Source organism: Corvus cornix, chromosome 2, assembly GCF_000738735.6.
Source record: "Corvus cornix cornix isolate S_Up_H32 chromosome 2, ASM73873v5, whole genome shotgun sequence".
In the NCBI taxonomy this organism is placed as follows: domain Eukaryota; kingdom Metazoa; phylum Chordata; class Aves; order Passeriformes; family Corvidae; genus Corvus; species Corvus cornix.
This window is the reverse complement of record NC_046333.1, coordinates 38,580,492-38,600,219: the sequence shown is the minus strand read 5'-3', so window position 1 is coordinate 38,600,219 and position 19,728 is coordinate 38,580,492. Positions and strand designations below refer to the sequence as shown.

At 37.8% G+C, this 19,728-nt stretch overlaps 1 protein-coding gene across 6 annotated transcripts in view; it reads left to right on the top strand.

Moving 5' to 3' along the window:
• Positions 1 to 19,728, top strand: part of RBMS3 (RNA binding motif single stranded interacting protein 3) — a 709,829-nt gene that overhangs the window by 604,469 nt on the left and 85,632 nt on the right. For all 6 annotated transcript variants that reach the window (XM_039548876.1, XM_039548877.1, XM_010398913.4 and 3 more), the window contains one exon: positions 13,297 to 13,403. In XM_039548876.1, coding sequence (XP_039404810.1) covers positions 13,297 to 13,403 — 107 coding nt within the window. The remainder of the gene's footprint in view (positions 1 to 13,296; positions 13,404 to 19,728) is intronic.

Here is a 19,728-nt window from a genome sequence, read left to right as displayed (position 1 = left end):
CATTGTTCCTCTTCTGGCCATACTCAGGAGTGGGATTTTTCCCCTGTCCCTGGTTCTGTATCAGAAAGCATTCTCAAAAAGGCTTTTTCCCTCTTACTTCAGTTTGCTTATCTCTCACCAAGTTGCAAGGTTCAGTACTAACCTGCCTTTTCATGACAGGAGAAAGCCATGAGGTCTGTGCTAGGCCTGCCACATTCCTCGAAGTAGAAAAGTTGTTGCCCTTTAATTCTTACTCTACTGTGTTGTCTTCAAGTTTTATTAGCAACCTCTTCTAGACTTTGTTCTCTGTCTCTAGGGAAATACTACATTGTAAGCAATAAAGCTGGCAAAAAGGAAAAAGAAAAAAAAAGAAGAAAAAAGGAAACTGAGAGCCAGATTAGCATCTCTCTTAACAGTGGAGTGAAAAATACGCTTGTGTTTGCAATGAACTCTTCTTAAGCCGGTGGAAATTACAACCCAGAGGTCATACACTTAGTCACTGGCAGCAGAATGTTGTCACTCCCTGCTGGCTGATTCATGAAATAATTTGCTGTGAAGAAAATTGCTGTTTCACATTAGCTAGAAACGACTTTTGTCAGGCTAGACTTTGATACTGCTGTTGACTTGCAGTCATGCTTTGAATGGAGTTGCACACAGATTCATCATGCCAGCGTGGCTGCATCCATGTGCCTGTAAACCAAAGAAGGATCCCACTCAAATGGGGACAAAATTTTAAATAATGATGGGTTTTGGTGTAAGCAACTATTACTATTTCTCCTAATGTAATTTATCTGGAAGAGAGGTCCTTGCTTTTTCATCTTTCACATAGTCATCTCTAATTTTGTCTTCTGTAGCATGTTAAGTGTTGGCTCATCTACAGAGTTTTGACATAAGCTTTTGAATTTACTTTGATAATAGAGCCTTAGTATTTTTTGTAGAGGGGACTCAGTAGTCTCTCCCGGCTTCTTCAGTGATTTGATGCCAAACAATTGCCCTGAGACCATCCACAGCCTTAGTGGGTTCCTCACAATGCAACAGAACAGGTCTTCCTTTTCTGTTTTCAGATAAAACTACATATTTTTTATGTGTCATTCTGTTTGCTATAGGCAGTGACATTTAAGCAGCCATTTCAGTTAGAATTTTCTTTTCTGCAGTCTTTGTGAAGTGTTTGTGAAGGCCCCTGTTGTCATCCAGAAATGGAGGACATGAGTTGCATTTGCTTTTCTGTGAAGCTACAACATTTTCAAGGGCAATTCAGAAACATTCCTCTCCCTTCTTTTCCTGTTCTTCCATCCATTTTCTTAAAGTGTTTTTCTTTGCATATTTCTATACCTTTTTTTCCTTTTCACCTATTCTTCCTTGTTGTGCTTGGCTCTCTCCTGTTCTGATTATTCCAGTATTTTTAACTGAAAGAGCAGAGGGCTGATTTTTTTACTTTGCCAATCTTAGCATTGAAATCCTACTCTTTTTGTACTGTTTGGGGCCATGGCAAAGTAGGATCTAGTATGACCTTCATACAATCTCTGAGACATGTATTACAGAGGTAAAGATTAGTCTGTCACTCAGTCTCTAATATGTAAGTTTGCTTCCTTTTCTACCCTCAGCTGAGAGCTCTGCAATTGAAGATTTCAGAAGGGTTTAGTGTTATCTGTTTAATATTCTAGGATATTGTCTCAGAGGATAATAAAAGATTTTTAAGCTGCAAGGGATAGAATTTCCCTTATGTCATAGCACATTAGATTTAGTGTTGGTATCATCAACACATTTTGAAAAGAGCTAAGAAGTATGAGTAAGATCTTCCATTGTCTTGGGAAAAGATTATGATTTCACTTTTTTGTCTTTCCCTTGGATAAAGTGTCATCATAAATAGGTGACTTAGTGGAAAATTCCCAGCGAATCCACTGTGCAGTTTTCTGTCATGGAAACCACAGGTACAATTGTGCCTTGAAGGCGGAGGCTTACTTCAAGCTGGTGCAAAGCCTCCATGTCCTGACAGGAGCTCCAGGTGGTTGTATGCTAGGGCCTTTCTGCCTTCTTGCCCTTCAAGGAAATGGGAGTTACTGAGCTTTTTTTTTTTTTTTCCCCAAGGTCTTATCTTCCTTTTTTAGCAATAAGTGCATGTGCCACATTGGCTCCCTACCTTCAGATACTTGCTTAGGGGGGCAGTAGCCATCCAGTACAGTTACTACCCAAAAAAAGTGTCTTTCAGACTCTGGGCTTGGAAGTTGCCATGAGGAGCAGCCAGTGCATCAGACTGGAGCTGCAAGGGGTATTGGTGTGTCCATGGGTGCTGTATAGTCTGCAGTCCTTCTCTTAGCTTATGCCTGCCCCTTCTTCTGGGGAGAGAAAGGTAAGGGGTATCAACATCCTTACTTATGTATTGTTTCCAAAGTATTGCCTTCCTCCCTTTGGGCCTATTTACAGGAGAAGACAGTGAGAGCACACAGTGAGGTTTTGTGGTACACAGTTTATTCTGTCCAAGGTGTTTAGCGTGACTTGGTTATTCTCTACAGCAGCAAAATGAACTCCTGCTTTTAATAATCAGTCAGTCACTGTTTTGTAAATGCCTTCTGCTTTGGAACCTATACCCAGCCCTGGTTTTGTCACAGGGTTAAATCCACTTTTTAAAGTTATTCCTGCATTGAAGTGAGAAAGTTGGTAATGCTATCTGTTAGGTCCTAGCAAACTCACTACTTTTAGGACATACACATTATAATTTTCAGTGAATGCAGAAGAAAAAAATGAAAGATTCCCTTCAAATTTTCCTTCTTTCTCAGACTAATGGCAAAATTATATGACTGAGCTGTGTTTTAGATTATCAGTGGCTGGAGTTTTTGCTGCTGCACCCAGCAGTTGTTATTAGAATGTGTGTTAATTAGAACTGATTTAAATAAAAGGATTTTCACTAGGCAGTCTGAGAAAAAAGGTATGAATATTTCTGAATATTTTTGAACTTTTTAACAGATTGATAGCTGGTTAAAATTTAGCTTTATTTTACATTTACAGACGAATATTTCATGCATTCACAGTGATCAGTGCTTTTAGGAATAGATTGTTTCAACTCTGCTATCAAGAAGGTAATGTTACTACTTTGACCACACACAGGGCATCTTTGCCCAAACCAAGTATTTTTTGATTGCGTGTATTTTCTACTGCTACTCTTTAACAGGCTGTGAGTAGAGCTGCAAATAATGTTAGCGTTACATATATAGCCACTTTTTTATTGCAGTGGCCATTCACAAAGACACAACAAATGTGTCTTTCCCTAACTGGGGAAAAAAATATTATTAGAACACACACACGTGAATTAAATAAGCTAATGGTCAGAACTGAAGCATTTTTTTCCTCATGCAGTATAACCCTGGGTTGCATAAGCTCTTCTGGACATTAATAGTATACATGTGTTGGAATGTAAGCAGGGAATGGCAAAACTCAACCTCAATTATAAAAAAATAAATGTGTATCTACAGCAATTATCATTATGCTGGTGGAAATAAATGGTCATATTGACCTGAGACATTTGTCCTGGTTTCCTTGTTTATATTGAAAACATGTTTGAAGAGGTTTTTTTTTCTCTACCATTAGTTCTAGCAGTGTCATACAGAGGAATATACGATGGTAATGTTCTGGTTAATCGAAATAAATATTAAATGAACACTAATAAAGGATATAATAAAATTAAATTTAAAATAAGTAGATTCCATACTAGATAATAGAGTAATGCTTAAACAGCAACATGAAATAATCTTTTATGAACAGAACCAGAATTAATTCTTTGTACTGTATAAATTCTAATAATTTTATCTCTGGACTGTCAGCGCAATAAGTTTTTCTCTGTGGGAATAGCAAAGTCTCTGTGATCAATAATATTTGTTTATGAGAATAGTAAAAATAGATTTTATAGCAGAAGCATAGAGCTATTCTTTTGAGAAGCAGCTTTGGATAAAAGCTTTGCATTTGTTCTTTTCTCCTGAGACTACTAAAGAGAACACTAAAAAGTAAAATGGGTGACCACAGAAACAAGTAGGGTCACCCATTACCAGGGATTCATTTTATTTCCATTAGAGAGGAACTAGAAAGCATCTCACACTATTTGTACCTGATTTTCCATTGTAAATTACGGTACATGAGATCATTTAAAAATCGCTCAGCCTTTCAGGTGAAGCCAACTCCATTGCTGTTCCTTAATAATTGAACAGTAAGAAATACAAGATCTCCATTTTCATCCAACCAAAGTAACTTATGAGATGGGAGAGGAGAAAAAAGTATATGAAGTACAATCTTCCTAAAAGCTCACAGGGCAGTCTCAGAGGGGGATTTAAAGACTGGTTTTGGATTCACATTTAAAGGGTCAGGTTTCCTCAGTAAGCTTCTACCTGCAGGTTGGAGTCCTGGGACCCCACAGAGCTGGTTCAGGAGCACCACAGTCGGTTCAGGAGCACCAGTATGGACTACATACACTAAAGTCAGGGTGCTACCGGTTCAAAAACATTATACAACTCAGACTTTTCCTCTAGTTCACTGCCTCAGTGTATGAATTTTCAGCTTTAATGCTTCTCTGGGATAAGGAGCAACACCGTAAGACAGCAAAACCTCACTGTGTAATTTTTTTTTTTCCTGAAAACTGGTTCTGATGACAGTCTAGCCACTGTTCCCATTCTCTTTGCATGTTGCTAGTGTGAAGAGATTGCAGCTTGAAGTTTAAAGACCAAATAAAACACCAAAACCAAAGTTTGTAAGATATATTCCAGTGTAACTGCTGTCATATTTACTTCCAGTTCAAGTCATAGGCTAGGAGCCAACCTATTGCAGGTATTGAAAGTGTTTTCATCAACTTCACTGGATATTGTGTTCTTGGGTTGGATATTGTTTGCCTGATTTCTCTTAGTTCCTTGTTACACCCAGCAGATATGTGTGTCTGTGTGGCAAATCATGTATGGTCTAGAAATTTACAATGAAAAACACCAAAAGGTTTTAAAATGATTTTTTAATATAGGAATATATTTTAATTTTGGCATTCTTTTCATTTTATTTGGGGGAATTAACTCCTGCCCAACATAGTCCAATGAGCATCTGATGCAGTAAGTCAATAGCATAAAAATGATACAAGTGACCCTTCTGTCTTTTTTCTTTTTTTTCCTTTTAACCATATAAGTCAGAATCTCAGACAATAATTAGCAATTGCAAAATCTATACAAAAACATAAAAAAATATAATTTTTGTTGTTTCATTTGGTTTGTTTTGAAAAACTGTTCACAGTTGTCAGCTCTTGTCAATGGGAAGAAACTCTTGATAGGGGACCATTAGATTATCATAAATCTTTATTCTACTGATTATTTGCATAGTTTCCAGAAGAGCTACATAGACTCTTCTTTCTGCAGTGTCTTGCTTAGTTACTCTGGTGAGATAGAAATACAGGGAAGTTGGTGCACATAAGTTCTACACAAAAATTCTTCAAACAGGGGAAGGTGGTGGGTTTCTTAAGCATTCACCTTTTAACAGTGATGATTGAGCAAGTGAGAGGCTTTCCTTATTTAACATAAATTAACAGTTCAGTACTTACTTATTATCTATCTCACAGATAATACATGAAGTGATTTCAATGACTTGTCAAAAATGCTCCTCTTCAAAACATGATATTGTGTCACTTCTTTTGTACATGGTTTTTCCAATGAGGGACAAACCCAAGGGAGTCTATCAAAGTGTTTTTTGGAGGAGATATTAACCCAGCTGAATTCCATGTTTTGTAATTAGAATTGGCACGTTACATTTCAGTTTGTAACAGATCCTGTCCAAAAGTCATAGAAAAAAACCCACTGGGTCTAAGCATAGGTGTGTGAAATGATTTCTGCAAACTGATGCACATGTTTAGTTGGCTTGGTTGCACAGTCATTCAGTAAGAGGATCTACTCCTTTGCTGGAAAGGCTCTTGGAGAAATTTTAAAACTGCAAAATAAATCGCTCCTTCCTTTTCACCCAGTGTTCAAAGGTCATGAACAGCTGTCACAGCACTGTGCACAAAGGATGAACTACAGCTGGTATTTTTCAGCATTATGCTGAGGACCTCTGATAGGGCAGGACTTTGCTGTATCATCAAGTTTGAGGAAGCTGATTTCTCTGGGAAAACTCATGGGCCTGAGTCTGTTCTTGCTTATGCTTACCTCAAATTTAAATTTGGGTTCAGTAGAGTGGCTTTGGATTCAGTGAGAATGTTTAATTTCTGTGAGCTCTGATTCAGGCCGTTTGTCTAAAATAAAGGCAGAATTCAATGTTAAAGTGCAGCTTATTTTATAATTATTTAAAAATTAATAAAGTTAATTAATAAAATTCTTAATTCTGTTCTGGATTTGCTCACCATGCATTCATTCTCTCCAACAGAGACCAGCACTAAAGTTGTTTGAGAAATGGAGTTTGGTAAAATAAAAACAGACCATCATATTACAACTTTTCAGCATGATTTTAATACTGCATCTCAGTTTTGCTATTTTGATTGATTTAACTTTTCATACCATGTTGAAGCATCTGTTTCTATAACCTTTACAACAGTTCCTCCTTATCAGCAGATTGGAATGGAGCACTTAAATAGGCCTGAATCTGGCAGTCCCAGTCTGCTCTTCTGTTGAAAATTTAAAAGGAAAGTAGGGGTTTTTTTAAAAAAACAGACTGTAAAATGAATGTTGCAGTTTCTCATAGGCAACTCTACTTTCTGGTCTGCTCTAACAAATATTTATGGGCATTTCGGCAACAATATGATTAAGCAGAAGTTTTCCATGTAGTAGCTTGAGTGTTTAGATTGATTGCAACAAGATCTGGACCACACTTCCAAGTTGCCATGGTGTTTCTCCAACATACACATATGGTTACCTGTTCCACCTGCTCTAAGTAATTTCTGTTTCACAGGATAGAAGTCCTAACTTTGTGCTTGACACATTTCTCTTCTGAGATTTATTTTTCTTTTCTAATATGTTCTTGCTCTTTAAAAATAATTATTATACAAAAAGATGAAAGGCTTGCCTCCCATCTTTTAAGACAAAGAGATGAACAAGAGATAATTACTTAAGCTGTGATAGAGTTTATCAGAAGTAAATCACTTTCTTGATTACCCAAATAGATATTTGCTGCATATTTTTTCTCCTTGGTGTCCTTTTCTATTAGCTGTTCCCCCAATTTGTATAATTACATTGTGAAAGCAATGTGTTATAGAAACTAAAATGCAATGGTAACTCATTGTTTTGCTTTCATAATCATCTGTGCAAATCCAATTAATATCATGTAGTTCAGTTTAACTGTAAAATACTGGCTAAATCTGCAAAGATGGTGAAAGGCCTGTAGGGGAAGCCAAATGAGGAGTGGCTGAGGTCACTTGGTCTGTTCAGTCTGGAGGAGACTGAGGGGTGATATTGCAGTTAAAACTTCCTCATGAGGGGAAGAGGAGGGACAGGCACTGAGCTCTCCTCTGTAGTAACCAGTGACAGGATGCAAGGGAGTGGCCTGAAGCTGAGTCAGGGGAGGTCTAGGCTGGGTATTAGGAAAATATTTTTCACCCCAAGGGTGGTTGAGCACTGGAACAGGCTCCCCAGGGAAGTGGTCACAGCACCAAGCCTGACAGAGTTCAAGAAGCATTCGGACAACACTCTCAGATTCATGGTGGGACTCTTGGGGCTGTTCTGTGCAGGACCAGGAGCCAGACTTTGATGATCCTAGTGGGTCCCTTCCAAATCAGGATATTCTATAATTCTATGACATGCTGTATATGGCTTCACCTTTTTTGAAAGCTAACTCTTCTATACATTAGGGTCTGCCAAGTGACATCTCATCCTGTATCATGGAATTCAGGGACAAAATCTATTACTCTGGCCTTTAACAACTCCATGCAGGGTAGGATGAAGTGCTTATTTGCCACATTATTTATAGTTCCCTTACTCAGCTAACACTTTGTCCTTACATGTCCTTTTCTGTCATGTACCATCTTTTGTAGTTCTTCATTTCCCAAGAGCAGAATAGCTATGGTTTTGTTTTATAATCTTCATTGAAGTTCAAGTTTTGTTTATTTATGACTTTGGGATGAAAAAGTATTGCGTGGCAGAGCTTTCCTAGAAGCCAGTGGACTCACTAGAGCAGAGTGTGACTCTATTGATGGGGTCCTGGAACTTCTACATTTTCAAAGCTTACAACAACAAAATTCATTTTGTAAATAAACTGCAGGCTCGGTAAATACCATAGTCCTGCTGGGTACATCCATCTGAGCCCAGATATAGTATCAAAACTTAAACTTGCTGTGTCCTGCCTTGCTCTACAGCTTTTGTATCTCTCATGTCTACTGTGAAATAATGTCTCCTTACAAAATGGCTTTGATGTTACCATAAAGTGAAGTTTTTTCTTAATGGCTACAAATGTTTGATGTGTAGCAGACAAAGAGGTTGGTTCTTACATGGGTGTTTCAATCAGATGTTCTGTGTGATTTGCACATGAAAATGTTACCAAAATACTTAAAATTTGGAAGGCAGTTAGGAATGAAAATAGTTATCAGAGCTTGATCAGTATGAATGTTTGGTCTAATTGTGAACTCAGTTATTACTGTGCACAGTTTTTTATTGTGGAGGAGGATTTGCCAAGGCTGAAAAAGAAATTAATCCAACTTTCTCATTAAAACATACTTTGAAAAAGATCATTGATTGTGCACTGACCATTCATTGTCATACCAATGACTTTCTAATTATTTTTCTTCACATTAACAAAATAGAGGTGGCTAAAGACCCACATGAGTGTTTGCAATGTACGTGTTTCTAGGCTGTCTACTGAAAATGTTACTTTCATTGTTGCAAAAAATAAGAAGAGATTAAACTCTTCCTGACATGCTGAAAAATACTCTGTCTTCAAAAATATTTGTAGTAAAAGCAGCTAAAATGCATGAAAATGTCCTGTTATTGCTTTTTCTATATGTAATTCTTGCCATTGCTGGACAGATGATGCTATATGACAGTGGGGAACAAGCTTTTCTCAGTAACTCTTAAGACAGTAAAAGTTTCAGGGCACCTGAAATAATGAAAAAGATTCACCAAATGCAAATGACAGCTTTCATCTTCCTTTATGAAGCACATGCTCATGAATATATACATTTTTGCACATGCAGAAGCTCAAGTGTATCTGCCTTCCGATGAATGAAAGAATATGGAAATTATGTATTCAGAATTAGTTAGAAGTTTGCTTTATTTTGTTGAATTCTCCAATTTAATTGAAATTCCCTTCCTGAGTTGGAACATTTCTTAGAGGCTGCCAGATTCGAGAAGGGGGCACTGTTACCCCTTCTCCTTCGTTCTGAACTTTTTGTGCTATTTAAGTACCAGTGTTGCTTTTGGTGATACTAACAGCCTTTTGGCAGTTCTGTGCTGTTTGTCTGCACAATCTGTCCATCTAAAGTAGCAGAGCATGAGAAGCTGATCTCCTGAGGGAACTCCAACAATATCGACAGGCTTGATTGACATAAAACCAGTCTCTCTCTTTCACCTCCACTGAACTCTTAGAGTAAATTCAGAGCCTGACTGAAGTGAGATAGGGTTTTAGCCATTGACTTCCATGGGAACAGAATTTGAACACTAGCAGCTACTGCCCTCTCCTAAGGCAGCCCTGAATATCTTGGCAAATGCTGTTTAGAAGCCCTATCAATTTGATCCCACTTCCTTCTCAGGACTCAAAGCCAAGTTCAGGGCTATTTATGTCTTATTAACTAGAGAAGGTTTTGGCTGGGAACTGCATCAAGCATTTAAATCTTTGCCTTGAAAAATGGGTTATGGCTTAATGAACCTTGTTCAGGTTAAAGCAGTTATTTATTCTCGATATTTGTGTTTGTTGCTGTCAGGTAGAAGTCAATGAAAGAGCAGTGCCTTCTATCTCGAAGAGTTTATCAGGATGGAATAGCCTGAAATTTGTTTCAAGTAAATCAATTCTCACTTTTTTGACAGGAAAATAGCAACAGTAGATTTTCCAGATATGCTTCAAAATACCACATATGCTTAAAACTTAGAGGATGTCAAGAACCATACAAAAAGATCTGCTTATCACTTCAAAATGTGAACATCTACAGATATCCAAATTACATTTTCTATTAAGTCAGCAGTACAAAAGGGGAGAGAAGAGGCAGAGACACAGGCATTTATTTTCAGTCAGTGTGTTCATACAGAGGAAAAGGAGAAAAGTAAAAATGTAGTCCATAAATTGAAGACTGTCTGCATGGAATGGAAAAGAAAAGAAACAAAAAAATTTTAAATATTCTTTTTTCCTTTCCCCCCCTTCTGAAGTACTTAGGGTGAAATATACCATTTCTACTGCAACCCATAAATATTATTCATCTAATGTTGATATTGTTTGATAGTTCCTAAATATTTTCTTTCTTGAATTGATAACAATAGTACCTAATTGTGATCTTTTTGTTGTCTGAATTGAATTTATTATTTTTAAAGCATTTTGGAAATTTAATGAAACCATTAAAAAAGAATTCTACTAAGAAATAATTATGCTCGCATGGTGGAGTGGGATGTGCTCTTCCTAGTATCTTCTGTTGCTCTGTATTTGACTTGTAAGGATGGTACTAATGCCAAATATTTGGGTGCATCTGATCTTGGAAAGCCTAGAGGACCTTTCTTACAAGGCATTTCAAGAGGGCTGAAGCAAACCAACACTTGAATTCTTCTGTGTACTTAGAGCAACATCTTTGAACTCCCAAGGCTGTCTTATGTCCTGAAAGAAGAGAGATTATTAATTCAGGGTTTTATATATAGATATATTTTGAGGTTGGTTACCATAATTTTTTCCAGGTGTAAACCATTAGGACCTACGCCGCTTCATCAGTTAAGATAATTTTCTGTCTTGTTTGATGTTACATGCCTGTGGAGGGAAAAAATCCAAAACAAAACCCTGAAAACCCTCAACCCAAAATTTATATGGGCTCTGTCTTCCTGTCAGAACATTTTGTTTTGAACTTTTTACTTCTTTTAATGTTGGTCAGCACAGACTGACTTTTCCACAGAATTACCCTCAGTTTGTCATGGAGGAATATAACCTCCCATGCAGAAACTTGCCTGTGTAGAGCATTGTCCTTTTCCACCTTCTTTCCAACCTCCTGAAAAGTCTATGCAATATTTTTTCACGTTTTTTTCTAGATGGGGTTAGTAAAGTTGTTTGGTAGCTCTGTTCAATCTCAACCAACTTTAGGAAGCCACTAATTAACAAATATGAGGTTGTCAGATGGTAATGCTGGCTAGGGGAATTCCAGAAATGGTAACAGCTTCCTATTTGTTGTTGGCTAATATAGAGAGGATGTGTAGATTTCCTAGCTTGTTAAACCACATCACAGTGCATGGGCTAATACCACATGTGTTCATTAGCTGATGATCATGGCATGTGTCAATATCCAGTGTGCAGATGGTTTTTGCATGGTCCTCCTAATGGTATCATATGTTGCTTGGTAGTTGTTCAGTGCTTAAAACAAAAAGCTTTTGAAGCTTTGTATGTGATGTTTAATAGGTCTTTCTCTAATGCTGGCTTAGCACCTGCTCCTCCCTCACAATCACATCAAAGTGAACGCTAAGTAACCACTCTGAAATCATGCAGCATCGGGCCACAGAGTAAAACCAGGGAAAGTGCAGGGCAATCAGCCCTGTAAAATCTCTCCATCTGCAGAAAGAATCTCCATAGCCACCTGGATGCTTTTAAACCTTCATTATTTTAAATTTAAAATGGTTGGCTGAGCATTGCTTCTACAAAAATCTGATACAATAATCGAAGTTGGAGGTGGGGAAGGACCTCTGGGGTCACACAGTCAAGCTTTCTGCCAATAATGGATTGTTCCCTGCAGTTCAGTTTCTAGTGACCTTGGAAATTACTAGGCTGGTAAAATGGTAATGAAAAAACAAAGCTGTTATAACTTCAAAAGTGGCCAAAGTGACGCTGTCCCAATGAGCAATTGTGCTTTTGATGTGAGATTCTCTACGTGCCTTGTTTCTTGGTTGCAGTTTTTAAGTGATCAAAGTTCTAATCTACACTTTCTGACACATTTTGAATTGTCTATAACTAGGAGGTCGGTGGAGGTTAGCTAGTTTTAATACCACATGAACTTGTCCCTTAACCAAATCATAATTTTTATTACAAATAAATAAGTTGACAACTTGATTAGCCCCCCTACCCAAACATTTTCTTCATATCTCTGCAGTTGTGTTCTTTCAACATTTCTAGCCTCCCAGAAGCAGGAAATGGGAAGGAAAAAAACCAGACTTCTTGGTTTTTCCATCAAAACTCTTGGTTAATTAATTACAGACTTATCATGCCTGGGAACTCAAAAATTCCTGATAAGACTCAAATGTGACACACGATTTTTAGATTTCTTTCAACCAGGCAAATATTGTTTTACTTCTCTGCTGATGCAGGCAATAAAGCACAACTCTAACATACACCTAAGTGGGTAGAATTCGGCCCCCCTTTTAAGGATGAAGCAGCAGAAACAAGCTCCCACCAGCAGAACAAATAAAGTTTTGGTTAAAAAAAATATTCTAGGAGGCTGTTAAAAGCTGGGTAGATGGGAAGAGATCCCAAGACACCAAGTTCCCTTCCTGTTGTGGCCGTTTGATGTGTGTTAATTTCTTCTCTAGGGAGCCCTATTGTGGGCTGCCTTTTGGGGTGTGCAGTGCTGTGATTATCCTTTCTTCCTGGGACTCTGGCCCCCCCAGACTATTGTATTCACACACTCCAGATCTCACTTGGAGAGCAAAAGGGTTTTCTCAGCTGCCAGCTTGCTTAAAAGAGGAGTTAAGAGGAAAAGAAAGCTGACTGGACTTGGCAAAAGTCTCTATTTTCTTCTGTTTAGTCCGATTTTTAAAGGACTGGATGCTGAGAAACACCAAAGTAGTGAGAACACTTATTCCTTAAACAGGTTCTTGCAAAGTTTTTACAATAAAAACAGAAAGCTGCTTTAGTAAAGCAGTGTTTATCCTTGAACTAATGCTGGTCATGAATACGTGTCTAACTTAGCTGGAACTAATGCCTGACTATACTGTTCCACTACAGCAACTTAACATCCTGCGTAGGCTGATTATTTTTTCAACAATATTTGCTAAATTCTTTTAAGGGTTGCCAGTATATATTTTTTGAAGCTTAGTTAATAAGAACAGCTGCCAGTGGAGTCAAGGCTAAAAGAGGCAAAAAATATCTGCAGAAGGCAAGATTTTACTTCAAAAGATCAGTATTACAAAGCACTACTGTTGCTGGTATAATCACTTTCTTTGGGGGGGATGCTAATATAGACTGGATTTCTTGTCTTCACAGCCCCCACTGAGCCTTTGCTGTGCAAATTTGCTGATGGAGGGCAAAAGAAGCGCCAGAATCAAAGCAAATACACACAGAATGGAAGGCCGTGGCCCAGAGAAGGAGAGGTAAGTGCCACGTAGCAATTATTTTCCTGGGGTTTGGCAGAAGTCAGCGACAGACCTGGAGGTCTACCTTTCAGGCTGTGAAGAAATCAGATTGCAGAAAAAATGCAATAGGTTTGTACAGAAAAAGCTATGTAAGCAGTGGGGAGACGGAGGTTTATGATAATGTGCAGAGTGTAAAGTTGCAGGAAAGGAGAATTTCCGAGCTTGCTGGGGAGCTGTGCACAGCCTGGTCCCACTGTGAGTGCTCTGCAGGCGGACCTGAGCCGAGGATTCTCTTCCTGGTGAGCCATCAGCAACCGAGGTGTACCTTTTAAAAACCAAATCAATTTACACTGAAGCAACTCAACAATGTTATTTTCTCCATCTAGTTCCTGGTGGTAGAAGATCCTTAGGGAATGTGAGACCTGTTCTGAAAGAGAGAGATGTACTTACGCATCCAAATGTAGGGTCCATGTAGAAGTTTTCTGCAAGCTTATCTGAGCTGAGCTCCTTGTTCTGTTCAAGACAAAGCAGTTTACAGTAGGCTCAGCTGCATCATGTATACAGAGTTTTAAAATAAAGTAATCTAATGGTTGCCCTCTGCTCTGCTGCAAGTAGTCTGTTACTGGAGTTTCTTCTCTGTGTTCTTTTATGTGAAGTGACTCCAAATTTGGGTGAAATAAGAAAGGCATTTTTTTGACTCTTCAAGAGTTTGTTTACTGTTTATGAATTTTGTTATCGAGAAAAGACTTGAATAAATAAGGGAGATTTGATCATAGTGCCTTCTTATGCATCCTGATAGCTATGAAGGCTGAAGGACTTGCAAGTATTTCTATCCTAAACAGTTATCCTTTGTGTTTGTGATTGAGATTTCAAGGAAAAAAAGTATGTTGTGCAATTGTGCTCCTCTAGAATACAAGCTGGGAGGTGGGGGATCTCTTTTTTGGGGGGGATGTTGGTATGTTTACTTCAATTTTACAAGGCAAACTAAAAAAAAAAAAAAAAGAAAATTATTTGGTGTTTCTGAGTTACATGTTCTGAGAGTATTTCTGCTTTTTTGTAACTACTTGATATTTTTAGCTGATACTTTTCAGGCCATTAGTTTATGACATATATACTCCAGCACTATTGGTGAGCTCCTAAAACAAACAGAGAGTCCTTTTGAACCTGTAGAAATTTCTCCCACCATCCCATGGTTTTTCTACACTGTTCCAACAGCAATGGTCCATTTTTATCTTGGTGGGCTGAAAACCCCAGTGTGGCAGACACATTTGCCAAAGGACATTGCAGAAGTCTCCAAAGGCTCACTGCAGTCTCTTATGCTGTATGTCTGAAAAAATGGAGCTGTCTTCTCAGGAGCCATTATGGTTTGTCATATTAGGGATCTACTGAAGAGCAAGTGCCCAAGAAGTACTTCAAGCAATAGACTCAGGTCAGCATACACAGAGCTTGCAAAACAAAGGTCTATATATAGGAGACAATAATAAACCCTCAATAAGGTCAACAATCCATATTTTAAAGATGTCTAAATCCCTGTTTAAAAAGTAAACACCATCATAGCTATTATCTCTACTGTTTTTTACTTCCTTCAGTTCAAATCAATAAAAAAAGAGAATATAAAGTTAAAGCCAGCAAGCCACCATTATGCCTGTGGCCTCAGGGCATCAGCTTATTGCATCTTGTGTAGTTCATTTGCTGCTAGTGGAGTAGTGCCTGTTAAACCCAGTGATATCCTGGTGACCTAGAGGCAGGGTGTGGCTGGTGTGTTTGTAGTATCAACACTTAAGAACTGATTTTCAGTGCTGGAAGATGTCATTCCTTGTTGTTGATCACAGTCAACTACAGAGCTGTTGTCATTGTATAAAGTGCAAACGTGAAAAGATTGTAGAGATACAAGCTCAGAGATATTTCAGGTTAGATTTTCTCAGATTTTCTCTGTTTACTAGCATCTGCTTAATAGCTTGCTGCACTTTGGATATTTACTACTCGGAGCATAAAAGACAAGAATGCTTGTTCTCTTTTAGGGTCCTTCATTTACTGAATTTCTTCCCTACTGTTAATTTTCTTATTTCCAATGTAAAATCTTTCTTTATAATTACTTTTATATTGTATATGCAAAAGGGGTTTTCTGACTCTTTGTCCTTTAACAGTCTTGTTCTAAAAACGATCTACCATTCAGTTGTTCTTTAGGTAGCAGCACTTGAGTAACCTTCCTACAGTTATTCCTGTCAGTTTTAATGTCTTCTAATTCCTTTTTAAAAGAGCAGGCAGTGAGTAGTGAAAAATAACTGATATATGACAAGTGTTGTAGTTCTGATGACAAATGGGATCTGGAAATATTCCCTACACCTCTGCTTTTTCTTAGTTTCTTCCCCAAAGAAAAGTATTGAAACAGCATCCAAGAGATTCCTCCCTTAGTATTTCCACCCTGGCCAAATCCTGTGGTATCTAGACCAAGATGTATTTTGGCTATTGTTCAGATAAGCCTTTGCATTGTTGAATACTTTCATGAAGGGCATTTCTAAAACATCTGAGGTTTAACCAGCATTAGCACTGAGCGTGCATGAGAATTATTTCTCAGAAAGGCAGATCCCAGAGAAATGACGCCAACAGTTCTGTCACTGGCCTCAAACTTGAGTGTACAAAGTAGAGACAAACAGCTGTGCCCAGTACTCTGCTGCAGGGAGGGAATGGCAGGAGATTTAGTGGGGACGAGCAGGTTTGCTGCAGTGTTACCTCTCTGGTCATGCTGTTCTCAGAGGTTTTTCTCTCTTTTATGAAGAGCTTCTATGGAATTTTATAAGACAGGATTTCTTTTTTTTTTTATAAAGTTGTCAGATCATGCTGCAGAATGCAATAGAAAATCTTATTCCTGTCATACGTCTTTGTAGTTTCCTTCTTGACCATATAGAAATACTTTCATTGGCTGTTAAATTGACATCCCTTTTAAAGTCAAGTCTTTAGGAATATATTGAATTTCTCTAGGGCTTTTTGGGAGGTCTAGGAGGGTGGGTTTGGTGCTTGGTTGCTTGGCCATCTGTAACCAGTGAAGAATGCCAGATCTTGAATAGTGCTTTCTTGTCCTTATACTTACACTCTTGTTTGGAAATGTTCAGCAGATTTACTGAGACATTTAACTGAGTGTTTGTGATGGTTGACCAGTTCTGGACTACAGAGCCGAGTGCTTATATTAGTGATGGCTTTGTATAAGGCTGTCAAATTAGGCATCTAATAGACAGGTGCAATAAATGTACAGTGAAACCTGCAAGTGTTGGAAATATTTGCAGTAAAATTCTGACAATTTCTGCACTAAGTTCAGTAATTACTTTTTTGGGCTAGTTTCTCCTCACACTGTTTTAATTAGTCATTCTGTTGTGAAACTTAACCTGACAAGATTGAATTGAAATAGTGATAGAGCATAATCATATTCAAATTCTGTCTATAAAATATTTGATTCAGTTTACCTCTAAATTGCAACTGACAAGTCTAGAGGTGGGTGATATAACTCCCCCAAAATGTTTTAGTCAAAAATGTACCCAGGGAATCAAGTGTAGTCACAAAATGAGATCAGATTGGATTAAAAACTGCAACATGAATTTTGCAACATAATCTTCTATTGCAGATTTAATGAAACTTTGTTTTGCTTATTCAGAAATAATGTCTTTTGGTACATGTATTTAAGACCAGGTTTATTTGAAAATTACCTGGTAGACAGGGAGAAATCGTCCTGAAGTTTATTACTGTTTACAATTTTAGAAAATGTAACTTTTCTACATCTGGTCAGCCCAAAGTGATTAACATTTTTTTTATAGTCACAGTATTTTCAACTCTTTGATATTTGTTTTGCAAGTTTCTGTAAAATTTGGGCTATTGAAATAGTTGCATTGTCTTATAAGGGAATATCACCCTTACAGTATTGGTGCATGCATCACAACAGTGAGATGCACCATTGAATGCAATCCCCTTGTCATTGAATTTGGTCTGATGTCTATAATGATATTCAATAATTGTCACTAATAATACTTATATTGATTGCTTTTTGTGCTTCTGTAATCTGAGTTACATTTTTTATTTCTAAAGAGCCAAGAGGTTACCCTCCTTTCCTTCCCTTTCTTCTCTTCCTCCTTACCCCTTTCTCCTTTGTTTTCTTTCAAGCTCAGTTCATGGAATACCTAAAGAATTAAACATGTTTTTAATTCTTTCTTAAAAAAATAAAATGACCTGGTAGTTGGGGAATGTTGCTTTTGTAACTGTCTTTTTATCCACTAATCATTACAACTTTGCCTAATGCAAACAGTAATTTAGAGAGAAAAACATGCAGTAGGTAATTTGAGACACACACCAATTTTTTTGTAAAGTCAGTACCAGTGAAGGGCTGAAGCAGTTGATCTTGGTGCCAATGGTCCCTTCTTTACCAGCAGATGCATTTGGAAATGATTAGTAGTTCTGTGCCAGGCCTATTTTTAGCTCAGACATGGATTGTTTTTATGCTTCCAAGGAGATAGGTACTACTTAGTTGTGTTCCATAATCCCGAGTGTCTAGGACAGATGTATTTTATACCTGGACAAGTAACATTTGTTCGCTGTGAAAGGCAATTCCCAGTTCTGTCCAGACAAGCAGTAGTACCCTCATATGTAAACCATCCACAAAGACATTTACTATATATATTTAGTATGCCTGTAAGTTAAACACTGGCACTTTGCATGCTTGTTTTCAACAAAAGCTTAGTTTAGCAAAGAGAGGTGTTGAACCTGAAGAAAGCCCAAGCAGAGGGAGAAAGAGAAGGGCAAAAGATAATTGACCAGTAATTGAAAATATCTGGAATAATGACACAAGGTGCTGTCACTGTGGGCAATATTTTGAAAAGATGCCTCAGTGGCACAAATACCAAAGACTAATTTGGATTTTGAGCTTATAAAGTACTTAGAAATATTTTAAACCAATCACTGTCACTGCAATCAGGATTTTAAAAGGCCCATGGTATAGTTAAAACAGAATCAGCAGTGTACCTGTTCTTAGAGATTAGTTTTCTTTGTTTTCATTTTGGCTTCAAATTTCCTTCTCTGGTGAAAAATGTCATGCCATTTGCCCTGGAGATTTTCCTGTAGCTGGGTTTTCCTCCAAATTCTGCTGCTATAGCAGTGTTTTCTTAGACAGAATAAACAAATGTTGGAGACAGGCAAAGGACATACCTTTTTCTGCTGTATCCCCAACAGATACCAGGAGTGCTGCAAGCCAACTCACTGTAGCACACACATCTAGTGTGCAGATGTAATAAACAGCTGACATAACACTGGATCACACTGATGGCAAAATGGGTGTGCCAGATCCCCAAGAGCAGATGGTTCATAGACCTGAAGATGACAAGGTTAAATGTATGGGCTGGCTGTGGAAAGAGAAATATTGTATTATATTATATTATATTATTTCTCTTTTGTTGGTTTTTATTTTTCTTTTCAATTTTTGTAGACTTCAGCACTTACATTTTAACTAACCAGATAAACTGAAGTGGGAAGAAAGTGACTCAATCCCAAGAACAGAAGCTGTGTATGTCAGACTTTCATTCCAGTTCTGTGGGACAAAAGGGTTTCTTGTCATTCATTTGGATATCTGAACTTGTTATTGTGTTTATCAGTGCAGCCTCTGACGTTCTGAGATTCATGAATCACTTCCCAAGTTTAACATCAATATTATATATTTTTCTCTCCACAACCACTGTTTTCCTCAGAATCTGCAGCTGCTTAAGGAGCACACATCACTGGGAAATGCTCCATTTCTTTCATATGCGTCTCTATATCTAAGAGGTGTCACATTTGCATTCTAGATTTCTCCTTCTCTAAAAAGCAAAGATGGGGGTTTATTCACAATTAAATTCAGAAGCCTTTCTAATAATGTTGAATATTTCTGACAGAACTGCTAAATAATCAAAGAAAGGAATTCTGCCAAGTTAACTTTACTGGTGACTGAGCTTGTTTTATTAAATCAGTATTTCCCATTAATCTCATTTGGGTTGATGATTTCTTTCCCCTACTCTCTCTTCTTCCATCAAAGCATTTCAATAAGGGTATCTGCTGTCAGGGCACAAGAGATCCTTGTGTTGTGACGCCTGGCAGGTATTAGCAATGGAAACAAAACAAGTACAGGAATCTGAGTGTCGAAATTTCAATTGATTCCACTGTAGTAGCCAAGAGCATGTCCTGGGATGGCAGTCCTCCAGTGGGAAAGGGTGAAGGTATGAGTCAGTGGAGATGGAGAAGACAAACATATCTTTTAGTCTAACTCCCACATCAGTTCACCACAGAAGTCCCTTAAGTCCAAGCGTACAACCTTACCTTTCCAAATCTC